The sequence below is a fragment of the Phocoena sinus genome, chromosome 4, assembly GCF_008692025.1.
Source record: "Phocoena sinus isolate mPhoSin1 chromosome 4, mPhoSin1.pri, whole genome shotgun sequence".
Classification (NCBI taxonomy): domain Eukaryota; kingdom Metazoa; phylum Chordata; class Mammalia; order Artiodactyla; family Phocoenidae; genus Phocoena; species Phocoena sinus.
This window is the reverse complement of record NC_045766.1, coordinates 89,380,934-89,403,630: the sequence shown is the minus strand read 5'-3', so window position 1 is coordinate 89,403,630 and position 22,697 is coordinate 89,380,934. Positions and strand designations below refer to the sequence as shown.

The window sequence follows — 22,697 nt, the reverse complement described above, 5'->3', positions numbered from 1 at the left end:
CAGATGGCCTAAGTACAAAATTGAAGAAGGTGGTCCAACCTGTATTGGACTTGGTATGAGTAAGAAATAAATGCCTACTTTATTGTCACTGAGATTTTACTGTGTGTGTATTACTGCAGCATGGCCTACCTCATACTGACTAACACATAACAGATGTAAATTATTATTTTGAAATGCACTAGCATACTTAGATGTTCTCATTACCTGGCAGCTCTGGGACTGTTTATTGCAAAACCTCAGGATCAGCAGTCCTCAGAGCACTTGTTATTCTATAGTTAAAACATTCTCCTGAATACTGAATAAAACCTATATGACCTTCCATCTCTCACGTCTAGTCTCATTTTTCCCCTCTCTTCAAATCAAATGCTAACTTCAGCATATGTTCTGAAACTCTTAATGAATGTGTCTGATTGCCTAAAAAGCCAATATTCCAAATAGGTGATAGATGTCAATTTGCCAATTTTATTCATGTCAGAAACCAACAGCTTTAAAAACTTCTTAGCTGGACAACAAAGAGTTGATCACAACAAGTAAAGGACTTGTCTGCATCTGCAAAGAGACTTGTTACCTAAGGGAAAGCTGTCAAAATGGTATCTTTCAGACTAGAAAGACTCAACACAAGAGCATTTACTGTGGTGTGCATCACAGATGAAAACATTTGGAATACTTACCAAAGTCACTTTTTTATAGAAGTTCTTGTTGCAGACATCATCAGAAGTTGAAAAATACACAAACATGAAATGTATACAATTACTACAAGATCATAGAATCGTAATGCTCTGGAAATACCTTACCTGTTCTAAATTTAGCCTCTAGTAACACATTCATTACCAACTTTGATTCTAGGATGGATCAAGCCCTTCACCACCTCAGAGGAGTTAACGCCCATGAGGAAAGCAGCTTTGTCAGCATCTGGTCAGAAGAAAGGAAGGAAAAGAAGGGAAGGAGGGAGGGAGAGAGAAAAAGAGAAGGAGGAAAGTGGGGAGGGGGAGAGACCAAGGAAAACACTATTAAAATTCATTCCACTATGGCCCAATAGACTACCCAAAAGATGGAAGGGTGGTTTGTTCAGAATGATACAGCAAGGTAGACTGTAGTTTTGAAATAAATGCATGAATCCTAAATGTTTAAAAGCCTCTATTTCTTAGAAATGCAAATCAAAACCACAATGAACTGCCACTTCACACCCACTAGAATAGCTATAATCAAAAAGACAGACAATAACGAGTTTTGGTGAAGAAGTGGAGAAATTGGAACCTTCATACACTACTAGAATATAAAATGGTACAGCTGCTATAGAAAACCATTTGGCAGCTACTCAAGAGTTAAACATAGTTACTATAGGACCCAGAAATTCCACTCTTAGGTATACACCCAAGAGAAATAAAAAGTATGTTCACACAAAATCGTTGTACACAAACGTTCCCAGTAGCATTATTCATTATGGCCAAAACATGAAAAAAACACAAATGTCCATCAGCTGATGACTGGATAAACAAAATGTGGTATATTAATACAATGGAACTTTTTTAGTCGTAAAATGGAATGAAGTATTGATGCATGCTACAACATGGATGAGGCTTGAAAAGTTTATAGTAAGGGAAAGAAGCTTGACACAAAGGCCATATATTGTACCATTTTATTTATATGAATTGTCCAGAATAGGCAAGTCCATAGAGACAGAAAGTAGATTTGTAGTTGCCAGGGACTAGGAGAGAAAGGAATGGAGAGTAGCTACTTTAGGGTACAGGATTTCTTTTTGGAGTAATGAAACGTTCTGGAATTAAGTAGGCGTGATGGTCACACAACACTGTGAATATGCTTAAACTCACTAAACTGTGCCTCTTAAAAGGATAAATTTTATAATACGGGAATTATAACTCAATTTTTAAAAAGAATCTTTTTCTTGATACTGGCCCTCTTCTGAAAAGAACTATTTATCTGAAGGACATGAAAAATCTCATTTTCGTTATTTGCCTATTTTCCCCTTCTACATATACATTTGTAGATCCTTTCAACGAAACTGGAACTTGGACCATGTCATTGGATAATTCAAGACAGCTGCCAATCAACAGAAGCCAGAACACTTGCCCAGGATCTTTCAGAAACCTTTCCTTTTCCCGTGAAATCTCTGCCCCATAGTGCCCTCTGCTGCCTAACAAGAATACTTACAACCCACACAATTGTACTTTTATAAAACAGCACTTCTATCTTCTAAGGAAAGAAGTGAAGAAGAATAAGTGTTATCAGAAGGAAAAGTAAATAGACATGTATCACACCAGGTGTTAAAAAATGGCAATAACACAAAAGAATGCCACAGGCAAAAAGTTATAAACACATTTCAAATTGCAGATTTTTTTCAGTTATCAGACAAAAGGAATATTTTACTCAATTGAACCTCTCTGCTGTCTTCCATTTCAAATGAATCCTGAGATATGCTAGTATATCTGATGTAGTAACTCCATAAAATTAATGTCTTAATATAGAAGAAAATGCAGTCTTCCCTTACTTCAGTAAGAAGTACAAAATTTCCTGAGCAGTAACCACAAATAGAGAATAAAGTAAAAACAAAACACATTTAGAGAGCTGTATGTCATTTGTATTAACAATATCCATTTCCTTTCTGTCAGCCTTTAAAATTCTCACAAAGGCTTGAAATGTTTGATTTACTTGTTAAATAAAATCAGTGTATACTATACATACATTTCTAGAAGCTCTACACCTACTCCATATCAATGATAATGGTCTAGGTACTCAGTTGCTATGAAACCTTTCAAAATGCAAAGCCCTTTTGGGAAAATAAATGGAAAAATCAAAAGTAAAGCAGACATACTCATCCTATGCTGAGTTATTCCTGCTAGGAGTGCCATGTTTGGAGACAAAAGCCTGATTATTTCAAGTTGAGAAGCCAATGGGTCAGAATCATAGACTTTTTGAACTAGGGGAGACTTTAAAGAGCATCTAACCCAAAATGAAAATATTTCAAAGGAAGGGAGAAATGCAGCATGCCTGATGAATCTGAGCAGAGATGAATAGTAACCAACAATGTGAAAAATGAACAGTTCCACAATATCTGTCCAGAAAAAAAAAGACAGGAGTTCGATTTTCTATGCATTGGAAGCATTCAGATGGACAATATAGGTAACAATAGTCTCAATCTCATACAACATTTTCCCAGTGTTAATGACAGTCCTTTGAGTCTATTTTTATCCATGAACAAAGGAAACCAATTCTCTGTACAGTATCCCACCTTAAGCTCTAACAGAAATAGCCTTCAACATTACAGAATTATTTCTCATCTACTCCAGAGACACTCAAGGATATGCAGATAGAGGAGTAGTGGATTTATCCCACAGGTGTACATTAGACATCTCATGTTCTCCTTTTTTTTTTTTTAACAGAAAATAATAGTTGTCATCATATTAAAAAAAAAAAAACTTCATTTGCATTAAAAGTTAAATCTATGAATAAATGTCCTTCTGACATTTAGGAGATGCCATCATGAAGACAGCATCATCTGTAAACATATTTTCAACATGTAAGCTGATGTGTTCCCCAAAGAGGCTTTATGAAATTCCTATCAATAAACATCATTTTCTAGGATGTTGTGAATAAAACCATGAATTTTAACTTAGGTTTTATGATATTACCTGGAAGAGGTTTAGCTAGAGGGGGTTCTCAAATGGTGGTGTGGATTAGAATAGCCTGGGGAGCTCATAAAGGAACAAAGGACTAGCTCACTGAAGAAGGTTAGGGTCTGGGCCCATTTTTTAGCATGTTTGCCGGGTGATTCTGATACACATGAGGGTCTGAGAACAGTCCTTCTCAGAGGGTCCTCAACCTTGTCTGTACATTGGGGTCACCTGGCAAGTTATAAAAACAAATCCTTATGCTTGCATCCTCCCCTCAGAGATTGGTTTCCTTTGGTCTGGGTGAGGCCTGAGCTTCAGGAATTAAAAAGCTCCCCAGATGCTTTCTGATGTGTAACCAAGTTTGAGAACTACTCTCTAGAGAAGGGTAGACAGGTTTGGTAAATACATTTAGAAGATGGAGAGAACAAAGTCTGACTGCAACTGAAAACAGGTAAGGAGGTAGAGAAAAACAAGAGGCAATCCTTTCCAGTGTGACAATTCTATCCCAGTTCTATCTGATCTGTAAATAACCAGATACAAAGAAACAAAATCCAGTTTTGTCAAACCACAATCTGGCTAATGTGGAAAAGGGTTTTGAAAATGATCTTCAATTAGTCTTTTATGTAGGGTTATAATACGGTTTCTGAGCTGTTCAAACTTCCTTAATTTATTGAACTGAGTTTCTGAGCACTTGCTATGTGCAAGGCCTGGTGCTAGATGCTATAGTAAGAAGATAGATAAACAAGACTAAAATCCTTGCTATCAAGGGGTTTATAATCCATGAGAGTAAATAAAACACAGGCAAAAATAGCAAGTCAATAAAACAACTGCCTATAAGAGACAAATCATGAGTATCATGAAAGTTTGAAAGAGAAAGAGATCCCTTCTGGACTTCATGACCAGAGAAGACTTCAAGAAAGAAATAGCATTTCATCTGAGCCTTGGATGAGAAGGGTTTTGATGGGCAAGTATGGGAGAACAAGCATTTCTGAGACAGGGAACAGCATGACTTAAAGGCCCAGAGGCAGGCAGTGCGGCGATGGTCAAAGACGGTGGATAGTACCAACAAGTTAGGAAGTGAGATAAACAGAAATGTGGGTGATTTGTGGTCTCAGGAGACATCTGATGCCACTGTAAGGTATTAATTATATAATGGGGATATGTTAAAGGGCTGTTAGCAGAGAAATGGCATAATAAGAGTCAGGCTTCAGAACGATTAATGTTGTGGAAGCATGCAAGATAGACGAGAGTGAGGAGATTACAGAATAAGCGAACCCACTGTGGGACACTGGAGTGCAAAAGTGCTGAAAGTCTAAACTAAGAACGGGAAAGGGAAAAAGAGAGACTGAGAAACATGACCAAGAGGTTTCTAACCCAAGAAGCAGAGAGAAGAGCAGTACTGTGAATATGAATAGAAAAGTCAACAGGAAGACATCACTTGGGGGACGCGATGATACACTGAGTTTTAGCCATGCAGGGTTTAGGGTAGCAGTAGAATATGCAGTAGAAAGTTAGAAATATGAGGTTGGGACTCAAGAAGGAGGTAAAGGCAAGGATGTCCCCTTAGGTTTGGGTCCCTTCCCCCTTTCCATCCTCTTCTCCATCTGTCCAGCTCCTTCAATTCCTTCTTAAATGACTGGGAGGAAACGTACAAGTGCTTAATATATTAATATTAAGAGCCCTTAGATATCAATAAGAAAAATCCCGTACCTCAATTTTAAAAATGGGCTAACAATGGAAATAAAAATTCAAAAAAGAAACAATACAAATAGGTAATAACCCACAAAAATGTTAACTTTATTAATACTTAAATGTAAAATAAAATCTGGCTAACTGGCAGGAGGAAAACTGTAACTGCTAATATTGGTGAGCATATTGAGAAAGTCACTCAACTAGAAAAAGACAAAGGATATGTCCTATGTCCCTGAGTGGGTAGGATTCATTTAACAAATAATTATTTACTACTACAGTAAGGGCTACTATGATACCGTGCCAGGCACTCTATTAAAACCTAGAAATACAGCAGTGCATAACAAATTAGGCCCCTGCTCCTACAGAGCTTACATCTGATGGAGACTGGGGAGTAAGACACCTAATAAAAAACAGCTGTATGAATGACACAAACAAAAATATTCAGGGTAAGGAGATAGAGGATAATGAGAAGGAGGTGGGGGCAGTCATGGAAGGGTTTTCTGATAACATAACATCAAAGAAGGCACCTTGACAAAGTGAGGGAGTCAGCCATGAAGATACCTAGGAAGAGTCCCAGATAGAAGGAGTCAGTGAAAATGTCCTGCAACAGGAGAGCTCGAATGATCCCAAAAGAGCCAAGAGACCTGTGGGCTGAGTGAGGGGAGTGAGTGAATGGGGAAAGGGTAGGTAGGTGGGGACTTACCTACCAGCTGGATGTCTCAACTCTTACACCAACTACCTGGAGATAGCATCAGATTCCACACGTTAAGAGTTCAGTCCTACAAGACTGCTTCCCCCAATTCAGATGCCAATTGTGAGTCCAGGTTGTCACTTAGGCTACTGACCGACCAGCTACAGATTGGAGGTTCCAACAACAGCCTCCTTGGGTTCAGTTAATTTGCTAGAGGCTCACAGAACTCAGAAAGACACTTTACTTATTAGATCAATGATTTATTGTAAAAGAATATAATTCGGGAATAGCCAAATGGGAAAGATGTATAGGACAAAGTATGCGTAAATGGTACAGAGCTTCCACGCCTTCTCCAAGGATGCCAGTTTCCCCAAATCTCCACGTGCTCAGCAACCAAGAAGATATCTGAACACTGTCCTTTTAAGATTTTATTTTTTAGGCTTCATTACATAGGCATGGTCAATTGAATTATTGGCCATTGGTGATTGAACTCAATCTCTAGCCCTGCTCCTCTGCCCCGACAGGGGTGGGATTGAAAGTTCCAACTCTCTAATCATAGGGTTAGTTCTTGTGGTGACAAGACCCTATCCATAGGTATGGTCCAAAAGTCACCTTGTTAACATAAAAGGCACCTTTATGGCTCTCATCACTCAAGAAATTCCAAATTAAGAGCTCTGTGCCAGATATTGGGACAAAGACCAAATATAAATTTCACATTATCAAGCATAATATGGAGATGGGATTATAGAGAGATTTAGAGAGGTAACAGAAGGAGGCTATGATGAGGATTGAGGGTTTATTTTGAGTAAGATGGAAGCCACGCATGAACCTAGCACCGAGGAGGGAATATGGGCTAGTTTACACTATGAAAGGATCACTGCTGGCTGCAATATGTACAACTACAGTGATGGGATGAGGGTGGAGACAGGGAGATCAGTTAAGGAGGTTATCACAACAGTCTGGTGAGAAATTGTGGCTCAGGCTAAGCGGTGGCAGTGAACATGTGATTGTGGGTAGTTGTGAGTTTTACATATATTTAAAGGTAGAGACAACAAGAAAGAGAGAAGTTCAGGATGACTCTAAGATTTGAGTCAGGAGAATCCAGTCGACATTTATTAAGAAGACTGAGAAATGAAGGGGCAGGAAGAGATGAAGAGTTCAGTTCTATACATGTTGAGTTTGAGTTGATCAGCTAAGAAATGAGCAGAGAAAAGTTTCAAGAGTTGAGCTCAGCAGCCTTATAGCAGTTAGAAGCAAGGAAGATGAGGACGCTCCAGTAAAGAACCTGAGAAGGAACCACCATGGAGACTGTATGAGATGCGTTGCTTCATTTGCTTATCTGTATTTTCTAATTAATAACTATGCCTTGTTTTTGTAATAAAAATAATTTTTAAAACTTTGTTTCAAAGTGTTGGAAAAGCAAAAAAAAGAACAAGGACAAAAACAGCAAAATAAGGCAGCAAGATGCCATGAAAGCATATATTAATATATTAATATAGAAGATGTTTACACAATATTCAGGGCACATTTCCTTACTGTATTTTTCTCTGAGCTCAAGTGTCCTCTGAGGGGACTTTCTGACCACCCTATCAACGATAACCCCCTAACTCCTATTATTTTTTATTCTTTTACTCTGCTTTAATTTTTTCATTCTGACTTCACGCATATTTGTCCATTTATGTACATATTGTCTATCTCCCACACTAGACAATCAAGACAGGGATTATATCTTGTTCATAGGTATATCTCTAGGACCAGGAATAGTCCCCCACACAGACTGCCCCCCAAAAATATTTGTTAAGCAATAAAAAAACAAACAATGCAACCAAAAAATGGACAAAGGAATTGAATAGATATTTCTGCAAAGAAGATATACAAATGTCCAATAAATACATGAAGATACTCAACATCACTAATCATCAAGGAAATGCAATTCAAAACCACAATGAGCGTGTCTCCCCACAACTAGAGCACCTGCTGGCTGCTGATGGGGGACCCTGGTGCCCAAGGAGACAGGAGGAACCCCCAAGTGAACTGGTAGGATGTGGGGGTACTGAGGGAGGAGGAGAAGTGGAGGTCAGACAGGATCAGTGACCCTGAGGCTGGGGAGATCAGGAGAGGCAGGTGGGAGAGGCCCTCTAGGAGGAGCAGGAGAGGAGGAAATTGCCCCAGCCACTCAGGCCTGGGGAGCCTGCTGGGCTCCCAGGCTGGTTCCCTGCCCTCCAGGGCGCACCCCCTCGCCCTGGCCACATTGGTCCTGGGGACATAGGAGGGAGGTCAGGAGATCAGGAGAGGCAGGTGGGAGGGGCCCTCCAGGAGGAGCGGGAGAGGAGGAGAGGGCATTTGTCTCGCCCACTTGAAACCAGGAAGCCTGCTGGGCTCCCAGGTGAGGTCCCTGCCCTCTGACATGGGGGCGGGAGGCATGCCTGGGCCCCTTCTGTTCTGTTGAGCCTAAGCTCCAACGCCCCCACAGCCCACAGGGCATTTTCCAGCCCTGTGGGTCCTAAGGATACACCCCACCCACCGCCCAAACCTCGCCCTTGCTTAGGCCCCACCTTCTACAGCTAAGGCCCTCACCCCCTCCTTTTTTTTCTTTTCTTTTTCTTTTCCCTCCTCCTCTTTTTTTTTACTATTGTGGTACGTTGTACCTTCCAGTTGTTGATTCACCTATATTTTAATTTTTTTATTCTTTCTAATATATCTGTTAGTTTTCTAGTCTAATTTTGTTTTTTACTTTGTTATTGTACTCTCTCTCTTTTTTTTTTTTTTTTTGCCACCCCATGTGGCTTGCAAGCTCTTGGTTTGTGAGCACAGGTTTGGGCTGAAGCTCCTACGGTGGGAGCTCCGAGTCTGAACCACTGAACTAACAGAGAATCTGGGACCCCAGGGAATATTCAACAGAATGAGGTCTCACACAGGTCCTCATTTCAGCACCAAGACCCAGCTCTACCCAACAGCCTACGAACTCCAGTGTTGGAAGCCTAAGGCCAAACAGAAAGTAAGACAGGAATACAATCCCACTCATAAAAAAAAAAAAAAAAAAGAGAGATGGCAAAAAAATACATCACAGATGAAGGAGCAAGGTAAAAACCTACAATACCAAATAAATGAACAGGAAATAGGCAATCTACCTGAAAAAGAATTCAGAGTAATGATAATAAAGATGATCCAGAATCTCAGAAATAGAATGGAGGCACAGAATGAGAAAATACAAGAAATTCTTAACAAAGATCTAGAAGAACTAAAGAACAAACAAACAGAGATGAACAACACAATAACTGAAATGAAAAATACATTAGAAGGAATCAATAACAGAATAATGGAGGCAGAAGAAAGAATAAGTGAGCTGGAGACAAAATGCTGGAAATAACTACCAAGGAGCAGAATAAAGAAAAAAGAATGAAAAGAATTGAAGACAATCTCAGAGACCTCTGGGACAACACTAAATGCACCAGTATTCGAATTATAGGGGTCCCAGAAGAAGAAAAGAAAAAAACGGTCTAAGAAGATATTTGAAGAGATTACAGTCCAAAACTTCCCTAACATGGGAACGGAAAGAGTCATCTAAGTCGAGGAAGCACAGAGAGTTCCATACAGGATAAACCTTAGGAGGAACACACCAAGGTACATATTAATCAAATTAACAAAAATTATATTCAAAGAAAAAGTATTAAAAGCAGCAAGGGAAAAACAAAAAATAACATACAAAGGAATCCCCATAAGGTTATCAGTTGATTTTTCAGCAGAAACTCTGCAGGCCAGAAGGGAGTAGCAAGGTATACTTAAAGTGTTAAAGAGAAAAACCTACAAACAAGATTATTCTACCCAGCAAGGATTTCATTCAGATTTGATGGAGAAATCAAAAGCTTTTCAGACAAGCAAAAGCTAAGAGAATTCAGCACCATCAAACCAGCTTTACAACAAATGCTAAAGAAACTTCTCTAGGTGGGAAACACAAGAGAAGAAAAAGACTCACAAAAACAAGCCCAAAACAATTAAGAAAATGGTAATAGGAACATACATATCGATAATAACCTTGAATGTAAATGGATTAAGTGTGCCAACCAAGAGACACAGACTGGCTGAATGGATAGAAAAACAAGACCCATATATATGCTGTCTACAAGAGACCCACTTCAGATGTAGGGACACATACAGACTCAAAGTGAAGGGATGGAAAAAGATATTCCATGCAAATGGAAATCAAAAGAAAGCTCAAGTAGCAATACTCATGTCAGATAAAATAGACTTTAAAATAAAGACTGTTACAAGAGCTAAGGAAGGACACTACATGATGATCAAGGGATCAATCCAAGAAGAAGATATAAAAATTATAAATGTTTATGCACCCAACATAGGAGCACCTCAATACATAAGGCAAATGCTAACAACCATGAAAGGCAAAATCAACAGTAACACAATAATAATAGAAGACTTTAACACCCCACTTTCACCAATGGACAGATCATCCAAAATGAAAATAAATAAGGAAACACAAGCTTTAAATGACACAATAGACCAGATAGATTTAACTGGTATTTATAGAACATTCCACCCAAAAGTGGCAGGATACACTTTCTTCTCAAGTGCACACAGAACATTCTCCAGGATAGATCACATCATGGGTCACAAATCAAGCCTCAGAATATTTAATAAAATTGAAATCATATGAAGAATCTTTTCTGACAACAATGCTATAAGACTGGAAATCAATTACAGGAAAAAAACTGTAAAAAACACAAATACATGGAGGCTAAACAGTGCACTACTAAATAACCAAGAGATCACTGAAGAAATCAAAGAAGAAAAAAAAAATACAAAGGAACAAATGACTGTGAAAAGATAATCCAAAACCTATGGGGTGCAGCTAAAGCAGTTCTAAGAGGGAAGTTTATAGCAATTCAATCTCACCTCAAGAAACAAGAAAAATCTCAAATAAACAATCTAACCGTACACTTAAAACAATGAGAGAAAGAAGAACAAAGAAAACCCAAAATCTGTAGAAGGAAAGAAATCATAAAGATCAGAGCAGAAATAAATAAAATAGAAACCAAGAAAACAATAGCAAAGATCAATAAAACTAAAATCTGGTCCTTTGAGAAGACAAACAAAATTGATAAACCCTTAGTCAGACTCATCAAGAAAAAAAGGGAGAGGATGCAAATCAATAAAATTAGAAATGAAAAGGGAGAAATCACAACTGATACTGCAGAAATACAAAGGATTATAAGAGACTACTACAAACAACTATATGCCAATAAAATGGACAACCATGAAGAAATGGACAAATTCTTTGAAACGTACAATTTTCCAAGACTGAACCAGGAAGAATTAGAAAATATAAACAGACATATCACAAGTAATGAAATTGAAACCATAATTAAAACTCTTTCAACAAACAAAAGTCCAAGGCCAGATAGATAGAATTCACTTCACAGGCGAATTCTATCAAACATTTAGAGAAGAGCTAACACCCATCCTTCTCAAACTCTTCCAAAAAGTTGTAGAAGGAGAAACACTCCCAAATTCATTCTATGAAGCCACCATCACCCTGATACCAAAACCAGAAAAAGATATCACAAAATAAGAAAATTATAGACCATTATCACTGATGAACATAGATGCAAAAATCCTGGACAGAGTACTAGCAAACAGAATCCAACAACACATTAAAAGCATCATACACCATGATCAAGTGGGATTTATCCCAGGGATACAAGGATTCTTCAATATACGCAAATCAACCAATGTGATACACCACATTAACAAATTAAGGAATAAAAACCATATGCTCATCTCAACAGATGGAGAAAAAGCTTTTGACAAAATTCAACACCCATTTATGATAAAAACTCTCCAGAAAGTGGGCATAGAGGGAACCTACTTCAACATAATAAAGGCCATATACATCAAACCCACAGCAAGCATCATACTCAATGGTGAAAAACTGAAACCATTTCCACTAAGATCAGGAACAAAACAAGGATGTCCACTCTCGTCACTCTTATTCAACATAGTTTTAGAAGTCCTAGCCACGGCATTCAGAGAAGAAAAAGAAATAAAAAGAATACAAATTGGAAAAGAAGTAAAACTGTCACTTTTTGCAGATGACATAATACTATACATAGAAAATCCTGAAGATGCCACCAGAAAACTACTAGAACTAATCAGTGAATCTGGTAAGGTTGCAGGATACAAATTAATGCACAGAAATCTCTAGCATTCCTATACACCAACAATGAAAAATCAGGAAGAGAAATTAAGGAAATAATCCCATTTACCATCGCAGTAAAAAGAATAAAACACTTAGGAATAAACCTGCCTAAGGAAGCAAAAGACTAGTATTCAGAAAACTATAAAACACTGATAAAAGAAATCAAAGGTGACATAAACAGATGGAGAAATATGCCATGTTCTTGGATTGGAAGAATCAACATTGTGAAAATGACTATACTACCCAAAGCAATCTACAGATTCAATGCAATCCTTATCAAACTACCAATGGCATTCTTCACAGAATTAGAACAAAAAAATTTTACAATTTGTATGGAAACACAAAAGGCCCCGAATAGCCAAAGCAATCTTGAGGAAGAAAAGTGTAGTTGGAAGAATCAGGCTCCCTGACTTCAAACTATACCACAAAGCTACAGTAATCAAAACAGTATGGCACTGGCACAAAAACAGAAATATAGATCAATGGTACAGGATAGAAAGTCCAGAGATAAACCCAAACACATATGATCACCTAATTTACAACAAAGGAGGCAAGAACATACAATGGAGAAAAGACAGTCTCTTCAATGAGTGGTGCTGGGAAAACTGGACAGCTACATGTAAAAGAATGAAATTAGAACACTACATAACACCATACACAAAAATAAACTCCAAATGAATTAAAGACCCAGATGTAAGACCAGGCACTATAAAACTCTTAAAGGAAAATATAGGGAAAACACTCTTTGATATAAACTACAGCAAGATCATTTTTGAACCATCTCCTAGAGTAATGGAAATAAAAGCAAAAATAAACAAATGGGAGTTAATTAAACTTAAAAGCTTTTGCACATCAAAGGAAACCATAAACAAGACAAAAAGACAACCCTCAGGACAGGAGAAAATATTTGCAAATGAAACAACAGGCAAAGGATTAATCTCAAAAATATACAAACAGCTCATGGAGCTCAATATCAAAAAACCCCCAAATAATCCAATTAAAAAATGGGTGGAAGACCTAAATAGACATTTCACTAAGGAAGACATACAAATAGCCAAGAGGCACATGAAAAGATGCTCAACATCACTAATTATTAGAGAAATGCAAATCAAAACAATGAGATATCACCTCATACCAGTCAGAACGGCCATTATCAAAAAATCTAGAAACAATAAATGCTGAAAAGGGTATGATGAAAAGGGAACCCTCCTGCACTGTTGGTGGGAATGTAAATTGATACAGCCACTATGGAGAACAGTGTGGAGGTTCTTTAAGAAACTAAAAATAACTACCATATGACCAAGCAATACCACTACTGGACATATACCTGAGAAAACCATAATTCAAAAAGAGACATGTACCACAATGTTCATTGCAGCACTATTTACAATAGCCAGGACATGGAAGCAACCTAAATGTCCATCAACAGATGAATGGCTAAATAAGATGTGGCACATATATACAATGCAATATTACTCAGCCATAAAAAAGAAACGAAATTGAGTTATTTGTAGTGAGGTGGATGGACCTAGAGTCTGTCATACAGAGTGAAGCAAGTCACAAAGAGAAAAACAAATACCGTATGCTAACACATATATATGGAATCTTAAAAAAAAGTACAGATGAACCTAGTTGCAGGGCAGGAATAAAGATGTAGACATAGAGAATGGACTTGAGGACACAGGTAGGAGGGGGAATCTGGGGTGAACTGAGAGTAGCATTGACATATATACACTACTGAATGTAAAATAGTTAGTTAGTGGGAAGAAGCAGCATAGCACAGGGAGATCAGCTTGGTGCTTTACAATGACCTAAAGGGGTGGGATAGGGTTGATGGGAGGGAGGCTCAAGAGGGAGGGGATATAGGGACATATGTATGCATATGTCTGATTCACCTTGGTGTACAACAGAAACTAACACAGTATTGTGAAGCAATTATATTCTTATAAAGATCTATTTGAAAAAAAAACACAATGAGACACCACCACCTTATACCCACTAAGATGGTTCTTATCAAAAAACAAAAAAGCAAAACAAAACAAAAAACACGGAAAACAACAAGTGTTGGTGAGGATGTAGAAAAATTTGAACCCTTGTGCATTGCTGGTGAGAATGGAAAATGGTGCAGCCACCATGGAAAATATGGTGGTTCCTTAAAAAAATTAAACATAGAATTTCCATTTAATCCAGCAACTCCACTTCTATGTGTATACACAAAAGAAGTGAAAGCACAGACTCAAACAGATATTTGAACACTAATGTTCACAGCAGCATTATTCACACTAGTGAAAAGTGGAAGTAACTCAAGTGTTTATAAAGAGATGGATGGATAAACAAAAAGTAGAATATACATACGATGGAATGTTATGCAGCCTTAGAAAGGAATGAAATTCTGACACTTAACACAACATGTCTTGAAGACATCATGCTAAGTGAAATAGACCAGACACAAAAGGACAATATATATTGTATGAATGCACTTATATGAGGTACCCAGAGTAGTCAAATTCATAGAGACAGAAAGTAGACTAAAATTTTCCAGGGGTTAGGGGTAGGGGGTAATAGGAAAGCATTGTTTTACGGGTATAAAGTTTCAGTTTGGGATGATGAGAAAGTTCTGGAGATGAATAATGGTGATGGTTGCACAACAATGTGAAAGTACTTAATGCCACTAATATGTACAGTTAAAATGGGTAAAATTTTATGTTGTGTATATTTTACCACAATTAAAAATATAAAATTTTTTAAATTATTTGTTGAAAGATTTGAATGAATGTTTTTTCCTTTTTGTTGCAATTGCCAGGAATTTTAATATTAAATGAAATAATTATGACTATGATTCCTTCTTTTCATAATTGTGATTTTCTATTTTGATGATCATTCTAGACAGATAACTCATTATAGATCTTTTTGGTAAGCAGGCATGACTATAGATTTTTAGAATATGAATAGAAAACAAAGGGAAAAGAAGCCATTTTGTTTTCAACCCAGTGGAAAACTCCTGCTTTGGAATTCTACAGATCTTTGTTCACACCTTCATTATGTCACTTCATACATCTCATGGTAATTTGTTCCTTTTTCTGTTTTTCTCAATAGTCTATATGCTGAAGGCAGGCTACGTCTTAGTCAATCCTATGTCACCCAAGTTTAGCAAATTTACTGGCATCATCAATAATTAATTAAGGAATGTGTCTTATCCTGAGATACAAGGATTCTAATTCAGAATGTTGGCTGAGAGAATAATTTGGTGGGACAGCAATTGAGGGAGATTGCTGATTAATTTCAACATTTTCCAAAAACTAAGAGGTGAGTTTAACTGCAAGGAAAAGGGGAGCAGACCTGGGGTCAGGGATTTGAAGAGCATACATGCCATGTCTTTAAAGTAATCCTTACTTTCTGTGCCATCTGCTTCTACTTGCTCTTCTCTGGGCTTCTGTTTAAATTTCATGTTTCTGAAGTGCAGGATGGCTCCAGTGAGTTTGTAGGATCCGTACTTCTCATCAGGAAGAAAGCCCAAAATGTCCATGGCTTGCTGTAAAAAGAGAAGCAGATGGCCAAGTCTTCAGTTGCCTAATGGCTGCAGTAAGCACCTCACCCCCGCTGTGTGTCACACCTCCCTCCACTCAGTGGGCTGTGGGCTGCCAGGAGACAGATCACCACAGCCCCGAAGTGAAGTGTGACAGCTCTGCTCAAAGCAATGCAAATTGGCCCTGTTGGTGCTTGGTCACCCACAGTCTGCTTATCCCTTTAAAAGAGAATTAGGAAGGCTTATGACTTGACTTGTTTAATTTCCAGTAGTTTTAGAACTTTCCTCGGCTGCCCTGACCCCCTCCTCTCCTTTCCAATAATCTATCATTAACTGGCTATATGAGCTAAATTATTTTGCCTTTCATGGTTATGGAAGAAAGTAGCACCATATCTGATAGGTTGCTTATTTCTGGGATCCCATATGTTCTCCCAGCTTTATTCCAGATACATTTTAAAGACTGGCAAAAGGAAGTATTTAAGAAAAGAAAAACCATGTCACCAAAGAACAGCATCCTACGAAGCCACTGCACATGGTAAGAAGTGTGTTCTCACACACTCCAGGAGGATAGAAATCGGTACAATCTTTCTAGTGGTTAATTTAGAATATGTATCAAGAGACTATAAAAAATTCATAATCCTACCTAGTAATTTCACTTTTAGGAATCTAGCATACGGTGACTCTGATATATAGAAAAAGCACTCACCTACAAAGACATTCACCACAGTAGGAAAAAAAAAAAACACAACCTTGAGTCTAACAGTAGGAGAATGATTAAATAAACTATAGAATTAATGTCTGATAAAATATTAAGTATCCATTTAAGTGTTTATGAAGTTTGTAATAACATTAACAATGCTTAAGAATAATCAAAAAAGCAAAGTATATATCACATAGCATATACAGTATGATTATAATCTTTGATTTTAAAAAAACCACCAAAACAACTATGTAACAACAATCCCAAATAGAAAAAAATAAAGACTAAAAACAGTGGTTGTCACTGAGTTGAAGCATCTTCCTACTTTTCCATATGTACCGAAGTCACTATATTGACAAAATAAATAAGTATAAAACTTTGGACAGAAACCATCCTGGAGGGGCTTCTTCCACTCTCCACCCCCAGGGGAAGGAAGGTCACTTCTCCAGGACCCTTTGGAAGAGAGGAGATCTATGATGCTTTCTTTCATTTCTCATTGTCATTACCATACTTTGATAACTAACAAGCCTTACATCTGTGGCCAGCAATTCTTCAGCATCATCTGAGCTGTCCAGAGCAACTGCTCCATGAGAGCAAAAGTGAAAGTCAAAGGGATTTTCAGACACAAGGAGCATATCTGCAGTGGGAAAACCATTAGTTAAACAGCTTAAAGAAATCCACAAGGCTTTAGAAAATAAGTGACCAATAGTCACAGTTTACTCTTACGGCTTACAGCATACTTGTAAACAAGCCAAAATAAAATCCATAATCTACACCCAAACCTCTGCAATCAATTTCTGCCCTCTATTAACGTGTCAGTCATGTGTTAATGCCTCCCAAGAGAAGACTAGGCAGGCCAAATCTGAAAGCAGATTCAATTGTAGCAGCTTGAATTGGTGCGCAAGAAACACAGATAATGCATGTTGGCAAAACTTTGAAAACAGGAATTTGGCCTAGATACATGGTTGAGGGTCAGAGGACAAAAAGTGGTTTGTAAATTATAACAGGCCTGAGCTTCAAAAGCTAGGAAGCAGGTCGACCCTGGGGTCAGCACCCAGGGAACATTAGCAGTGTCATCCTGTCACATCACGTCCTCCCTATTAGGAGGCTGAGTCTGTCTTTCAAGGGATCCGTAAATCAGCTACTGTGTAAATCCGTAAATACAGCTACCTCTGATATGTCTAAGACTCCTCACATGATTCACTTAGTCAGGAAGCATAATGCAAGCTGAAGCCAAAGCAAGCTGTCAGCGGCACATCTGCCACCGACGTGGCCAAATCACATTAACCTCTTAAAGCCTGACGCTCGCTCCCAGTGAAGTTTTTTGAGCCAATCTGAGTTTTGTTTAGCACTCAATGAAGTGAGGCTCTATTATCCTGAACCCCAAATCTCAGAAACAAAGAAATTGGGCTACGTGAATGTTCATAGCAGCTCTATTTGGAAACAACCCAGATGTCCATCAATAATTAACAGAACATTGTCTATCCACACAATGGATTATTATTACTTAGCAAACAAATGAATGAACTACGAATATGTGCTACAACATGGAAGGATCTCAAAATAATTATGCTGAGTGAAATAAGCCAGAAAAAGAAGAGTATATACTGCGTGATTCCATCTTATAAAATTCTAGAAACGCAATCTAATCTATAGATTGCAGAGAGCATATTAGTGACAGAAAACATATTAGTGGTGTCTAGAGACTGGGTTAGAAGAGGAGGGCTTGAGGGTGTGAGGATGGGCAGGAGGGAGGGATTACAAGAGATAACGAGAAAACTTTTGAATGGATACCTACATTATTTTGATTGTGGTGATGGTTTCACTTCATAGATACACATGTCAATACTTACACTTAGGTCAATAATACTTTCATAAAGCTATTTGATAAAAGTAATTGGGTTAGCCCAAAAGAAATCAGGCTGAATGCAAGGACAACATATAACTTAAATAGAAATATAATTCATAATAATTTTTTTAAGTATTTACTTCAATGGTGACTCAAATGTCCCTGAAATGTTACTACTTCTCAGGAATGTCCTTATATTCTTCCTTAGGCTTCACTTCATATCAACAAATATTTGTTTGAGATCCAATAATATGCCAGGCATTATTGTAAGTTTTAGGGATACACCAGTGGAAAAAAATCCCATTCCTGCCCTCATAAAGCTTATATTCCAACAGCAGGAGACAGAAGTAAAAAAAAAATAATAATGAGTAAAATATATGACATGTAAGATAGTAATCGCTATGGAGATAAATAAAAGCAGGGAAAGGGAGTAAAATGTGTTGGAGATGCAGAGTTGCAGTTTTTAATAGGGTGATCAGGGAAGGCCTCCACAAGTCAAGTTTGAGTTATGAGAGAGAATCATGGATAAGTAGGGAAAGAATGTTCCAGAAAGAAAAAAGCCAATGCAAAGGCCCTGGGGTGGAAGGTTGCCTGGGATTTTGAGTTGCTACAGTTGGTCAAAGAAGGGGTAGATCATGAGGTCAGAGAGGCATCAAGAGTGCCTCACAGGCTATGTTGAGGATTTGGGCATTTCTGCTCTATGTGAGATATGAAGCCATTACAGGTTTTTGAGCAGAGGAGTGACATGATCTGATTTTTTTTTTTTAATTTACTATGGCTGCTGGTTAAAGACAGAGGGACAGGCATCAAGAGTGCCTCACAGGCTATGTTGAGGATTTGGGCATTTCTGCTCTATGTGAGATATGAAGCCATTACAGGTTTTTGAGCAGAGGAGTGACATGATCTGATTTTTTTTTTTTAATTTACTATGGCTGCTGGTTAAAGACAGAGGGACAGGGTGGGAGCAGGGATACCAGGAAAGGGTTAATTCAGGAGGGAGATGGTGGTACTTGACTGGGAGAATAACAACAGACATGGTGAGAAGTAGCCAGAGCTTGGGTTTTGAAAGTAGAGTCAATAGGATTTGCTGATGGAACAAATGAGAATAATGTGGGAGAAAGGCTGATCAAGGATAACTCCAAGGGTTTGTGCCCAGGCAGGTGGAAGGATGGAGATGACTTCAGCCTACCTGGGAAACACTGTGGTAGGAGCAGGTCTTGCGGGGTGGAGTTCAGGAACTAGGCTGTAGGGATATGAAGTTTGAGATGCCTATTTAACATCCAAGTGGAGACATAAAAGAGTCAGTTAGCTATCAGTCTGAAATACTAAAGAAAAGTCTGGACTCATGATCCAACTTTGCAAGTCATCAGATAGAAATGATCTTTAAAGCAGTCAGCCTAGATGATCTATCACCACAAGATAGAGCCAAGGACTGAGCCCCAGGGTACTCTGAAGTCATGGACTGGATGAAAGACAGAAACCTGCAAAGCTATGCCCAGAGATTTAGGAGAGAAACAAGGGAGGGTGGTCTACTAGAAGCCAAGGTGGGGAGATTTTCAAGGAAGAGGGAGTCAGCAGGGGTATCAAATACTGTCCCGACTGTATACTGTCAATAATCTCTCTATATATTCTTTTGCAAGGTTCATTCATGACTTTACTGATGACTCTCAAATCTACATTTATTTTCTGAGCTCCAGACCTAGTCTCCAACTTCCCATTGGACATTTCAATGTGGATGGCCATAGGTAGCTTAAACCCAACATTACCACAACCAGATGGATGATGTTTTCCTTATCTTCCCTGAAGGTATTCCTCTTCTGTGGTTCCTTATGCCAGTGAATGTCACCACCACACCCAGGCCAGATATCTGGGTGTGACAATGTCCTGTCCCTTCACCTCCTTCACAGCTCAGATACAGACATCATCTCCATTTCTTTCAAATCAAAACATTTGTTTAATCTTTTTTCTCTACCATAGGTATATGCTATGGGAGGATGTAAGGATACAAAACTAAAATAGTCCTTTCCCTCGAGGAGGCTAGAGGAACCACACACCTAAACAGGAAACACTGCCGTGTGTCTTTAGGGGGTGGGGCATGTTTCAGTGGCTGACTCGTTAAAAAAAAAAATTTACTTTCCAAGATTGCTTTGCCATGAATTACCTGTTAGATCATTCTAGATCAGCCTTTCATAGAATTTTCATTTTGCTCTCATGTTTATTATGTCATTTTTGATCATTTTCATCCTGGTCACGATGATCAAATGTGCTACAACTGACATTATTTTCTACATGTTAAATATAGGAAAATGGAAGGCTAGAAAGGCTCGCTACTTGCCCAGGGTCAAATTAATGATAAAATGAATTTAGAACACAATCTCTAGTGTTTCTGTTAGACTACGCCACCCACAACTGAAACCTGTATGAGTAAACATGACGGGATTCCATTTCCTCCTTTGTCATAGACAGAAGCAGGGTCTTACTTCTGTGTAAGCTCAACATCGGACAAACACAGAGGGAGACAGAGCAGGGGGCAAGCACGCCACATGCCCAAGGACTAGAGGACCAGGTGGAGGAAAGAGCCAAGATTCAGGAGGGGGCTGGTAATAAGACAGAATGGTGAGCCCAAGTGCTATATATGCATTTCTCCCTCAGCCCCTCCCCGCTTCCAGATGCATCATTTCTGGACGTCACTCAGCACACGCGATAGACCTTCCTTCCATCCCCTTACAACCAGAAACATGGCTGCCGCAATGGTAACCATTCACTGGAGCAGCTGCCCTCAGCATGAAGTGGTGGCTCCAGAGAATGCCGAGGCCAGAAGCATGACTGTTTGAGGAACTCTGAAAGGGCTTTAGATCAAACATCTCCCCTGCCCTGGGTCTTATCAAAACTTATTTTCAAGGAACAGTAAATTTTAATTGGTTTGAGGCTTGAGGTTATCTCAGAGGAGTATCATGTAAACGGGGATTCCTTTATTTAGTTAATTTCTTTCTACCGTGGGAAATGGCCTCAACAGAATGAGAAAAAAAACTAAATGCATTTTTATGAGACACTATTAGAGTCAGAGAGACTGTCTAGGCCAGTAAGGGCCCACACGGAAGACTGTTGACCAGGCTGGGGCACCTGGAAGATGGGAGGAGGCAGGCGGGGACAGGGAGTGTGTCATGAAGGATGGGGGTAGGGCAGAAAGAGAAGGGGTGAGGGGATGCTAAAGTTAAGAGTCAACTGCTTCACAATTCCAAAAAGTGCAGGTGTCAACCGTTATATAGGTTCATTTCTAGGGCCCACTCTCCAGTAGGAGTTGCAGAGAACCCATTAAGGGTGAGTGTTTTATCATTCAAGGCTTTGTTTCAGACACAGACCTACTAGAGAATGGACTTAGGGATACGGGGAGGGGGAAGGGTGAGCTGTGACAGAGCGAGGGAGAGGCATAGACATATATACACTACCAGGCGTGGGGTAGGTAGCTAGTGGGAAATAGCTGCATAGCACAGGGAGATCAGCTCAGTGCTTTGTGACAGCCTGGAGGGGTGGGATGGGGAGGGTGGGAGGGAGGGAGACTCGGGAGGAAAGAGATATGGGAACGTATGTATATGTATGGCTCATTCACTTTGTTATAAAGCAGAAACTAACACACTTGTAAAGGAATTATATTCCAATAAAGATGTAAAAAAAAAAAAAAAAGGCTTTGTTTCATGTCATCCTGACATTAAATTTTACTTTCTGAATGGCTGAATGTTCTCCAGGACTGTGCTCACTATGAAAAGGAGTGAAGCTGACACTGAGACAAAAATAAACAGTTTAGGATCTCACAAATGAAGTTCTGTAGCTAGTGCCTCTATGCCACATTACCCGTCATTACCTGTTCCTCAGTGGTGCCGTGTACAGCTGAAGAGGTTGTGCACTGCCCAACTCCAGAGAGAATCATTCACATAGTCTATGGTTTGAATTGCATTCTCTGGAGTTGGGAAGCACACAGTCTGCACAACCATACACACATCTTATGCCGCTTAATAACCAGTGGGGAGAAAGTGAGTAAAGATATGAGACTAGTTCAAGAGAGACCTAATGGGTAAAGAGGATAAACTGAATATGCTCCAGAATAGGAGGTCCAGATGCTGACCACTTCCTTCCCCAGAGGCATTCAGGGCACCAGTAGACATTCTCAGGCGCACCTCTTGGCAACCGCCACTGTGTATTACTGTCACTTTATGGAGTGAGTTCTCAGGGCATTAGGCAAAGTGTCAAGGATTCTAAGAGTCAAGGACTTGTTTCCTGACCTCCTCTCCTGAAGTTTACACACCACTTGAATAGCAAGAGTAAGCACGATAAATAAATACAAAGAAAAAAGTCAAATAAAAGAAGAGAAAAAGGAAGATATACGCCAGACCAA

The 22,697-nt window shown here is 38.9% G+C and overlaps 1 protein-coding gene across 1 annotated transcript in view; it reads right to left on the bottom strand.

Annotated features, from left to right (window-relative positions):
* MYH15 (myosin heavy chain 15) overlaps positions 1-22,697 on the bottom strand; it is a 183,087-nt gene that overhangs the window by 139,911 nt on the left and 20,479 nt on the right. The window contains 3 exon segments of the mRNA XM_032629422.1: positions 810-912; positions 15,623-15,761; positions 16,989-17,092. Of these exon segments, the coding sequence (XP_032485313.1) occupies positions 810-912; positions 15,623-15,761; positions 16,989-17,092 (346 nt within the window).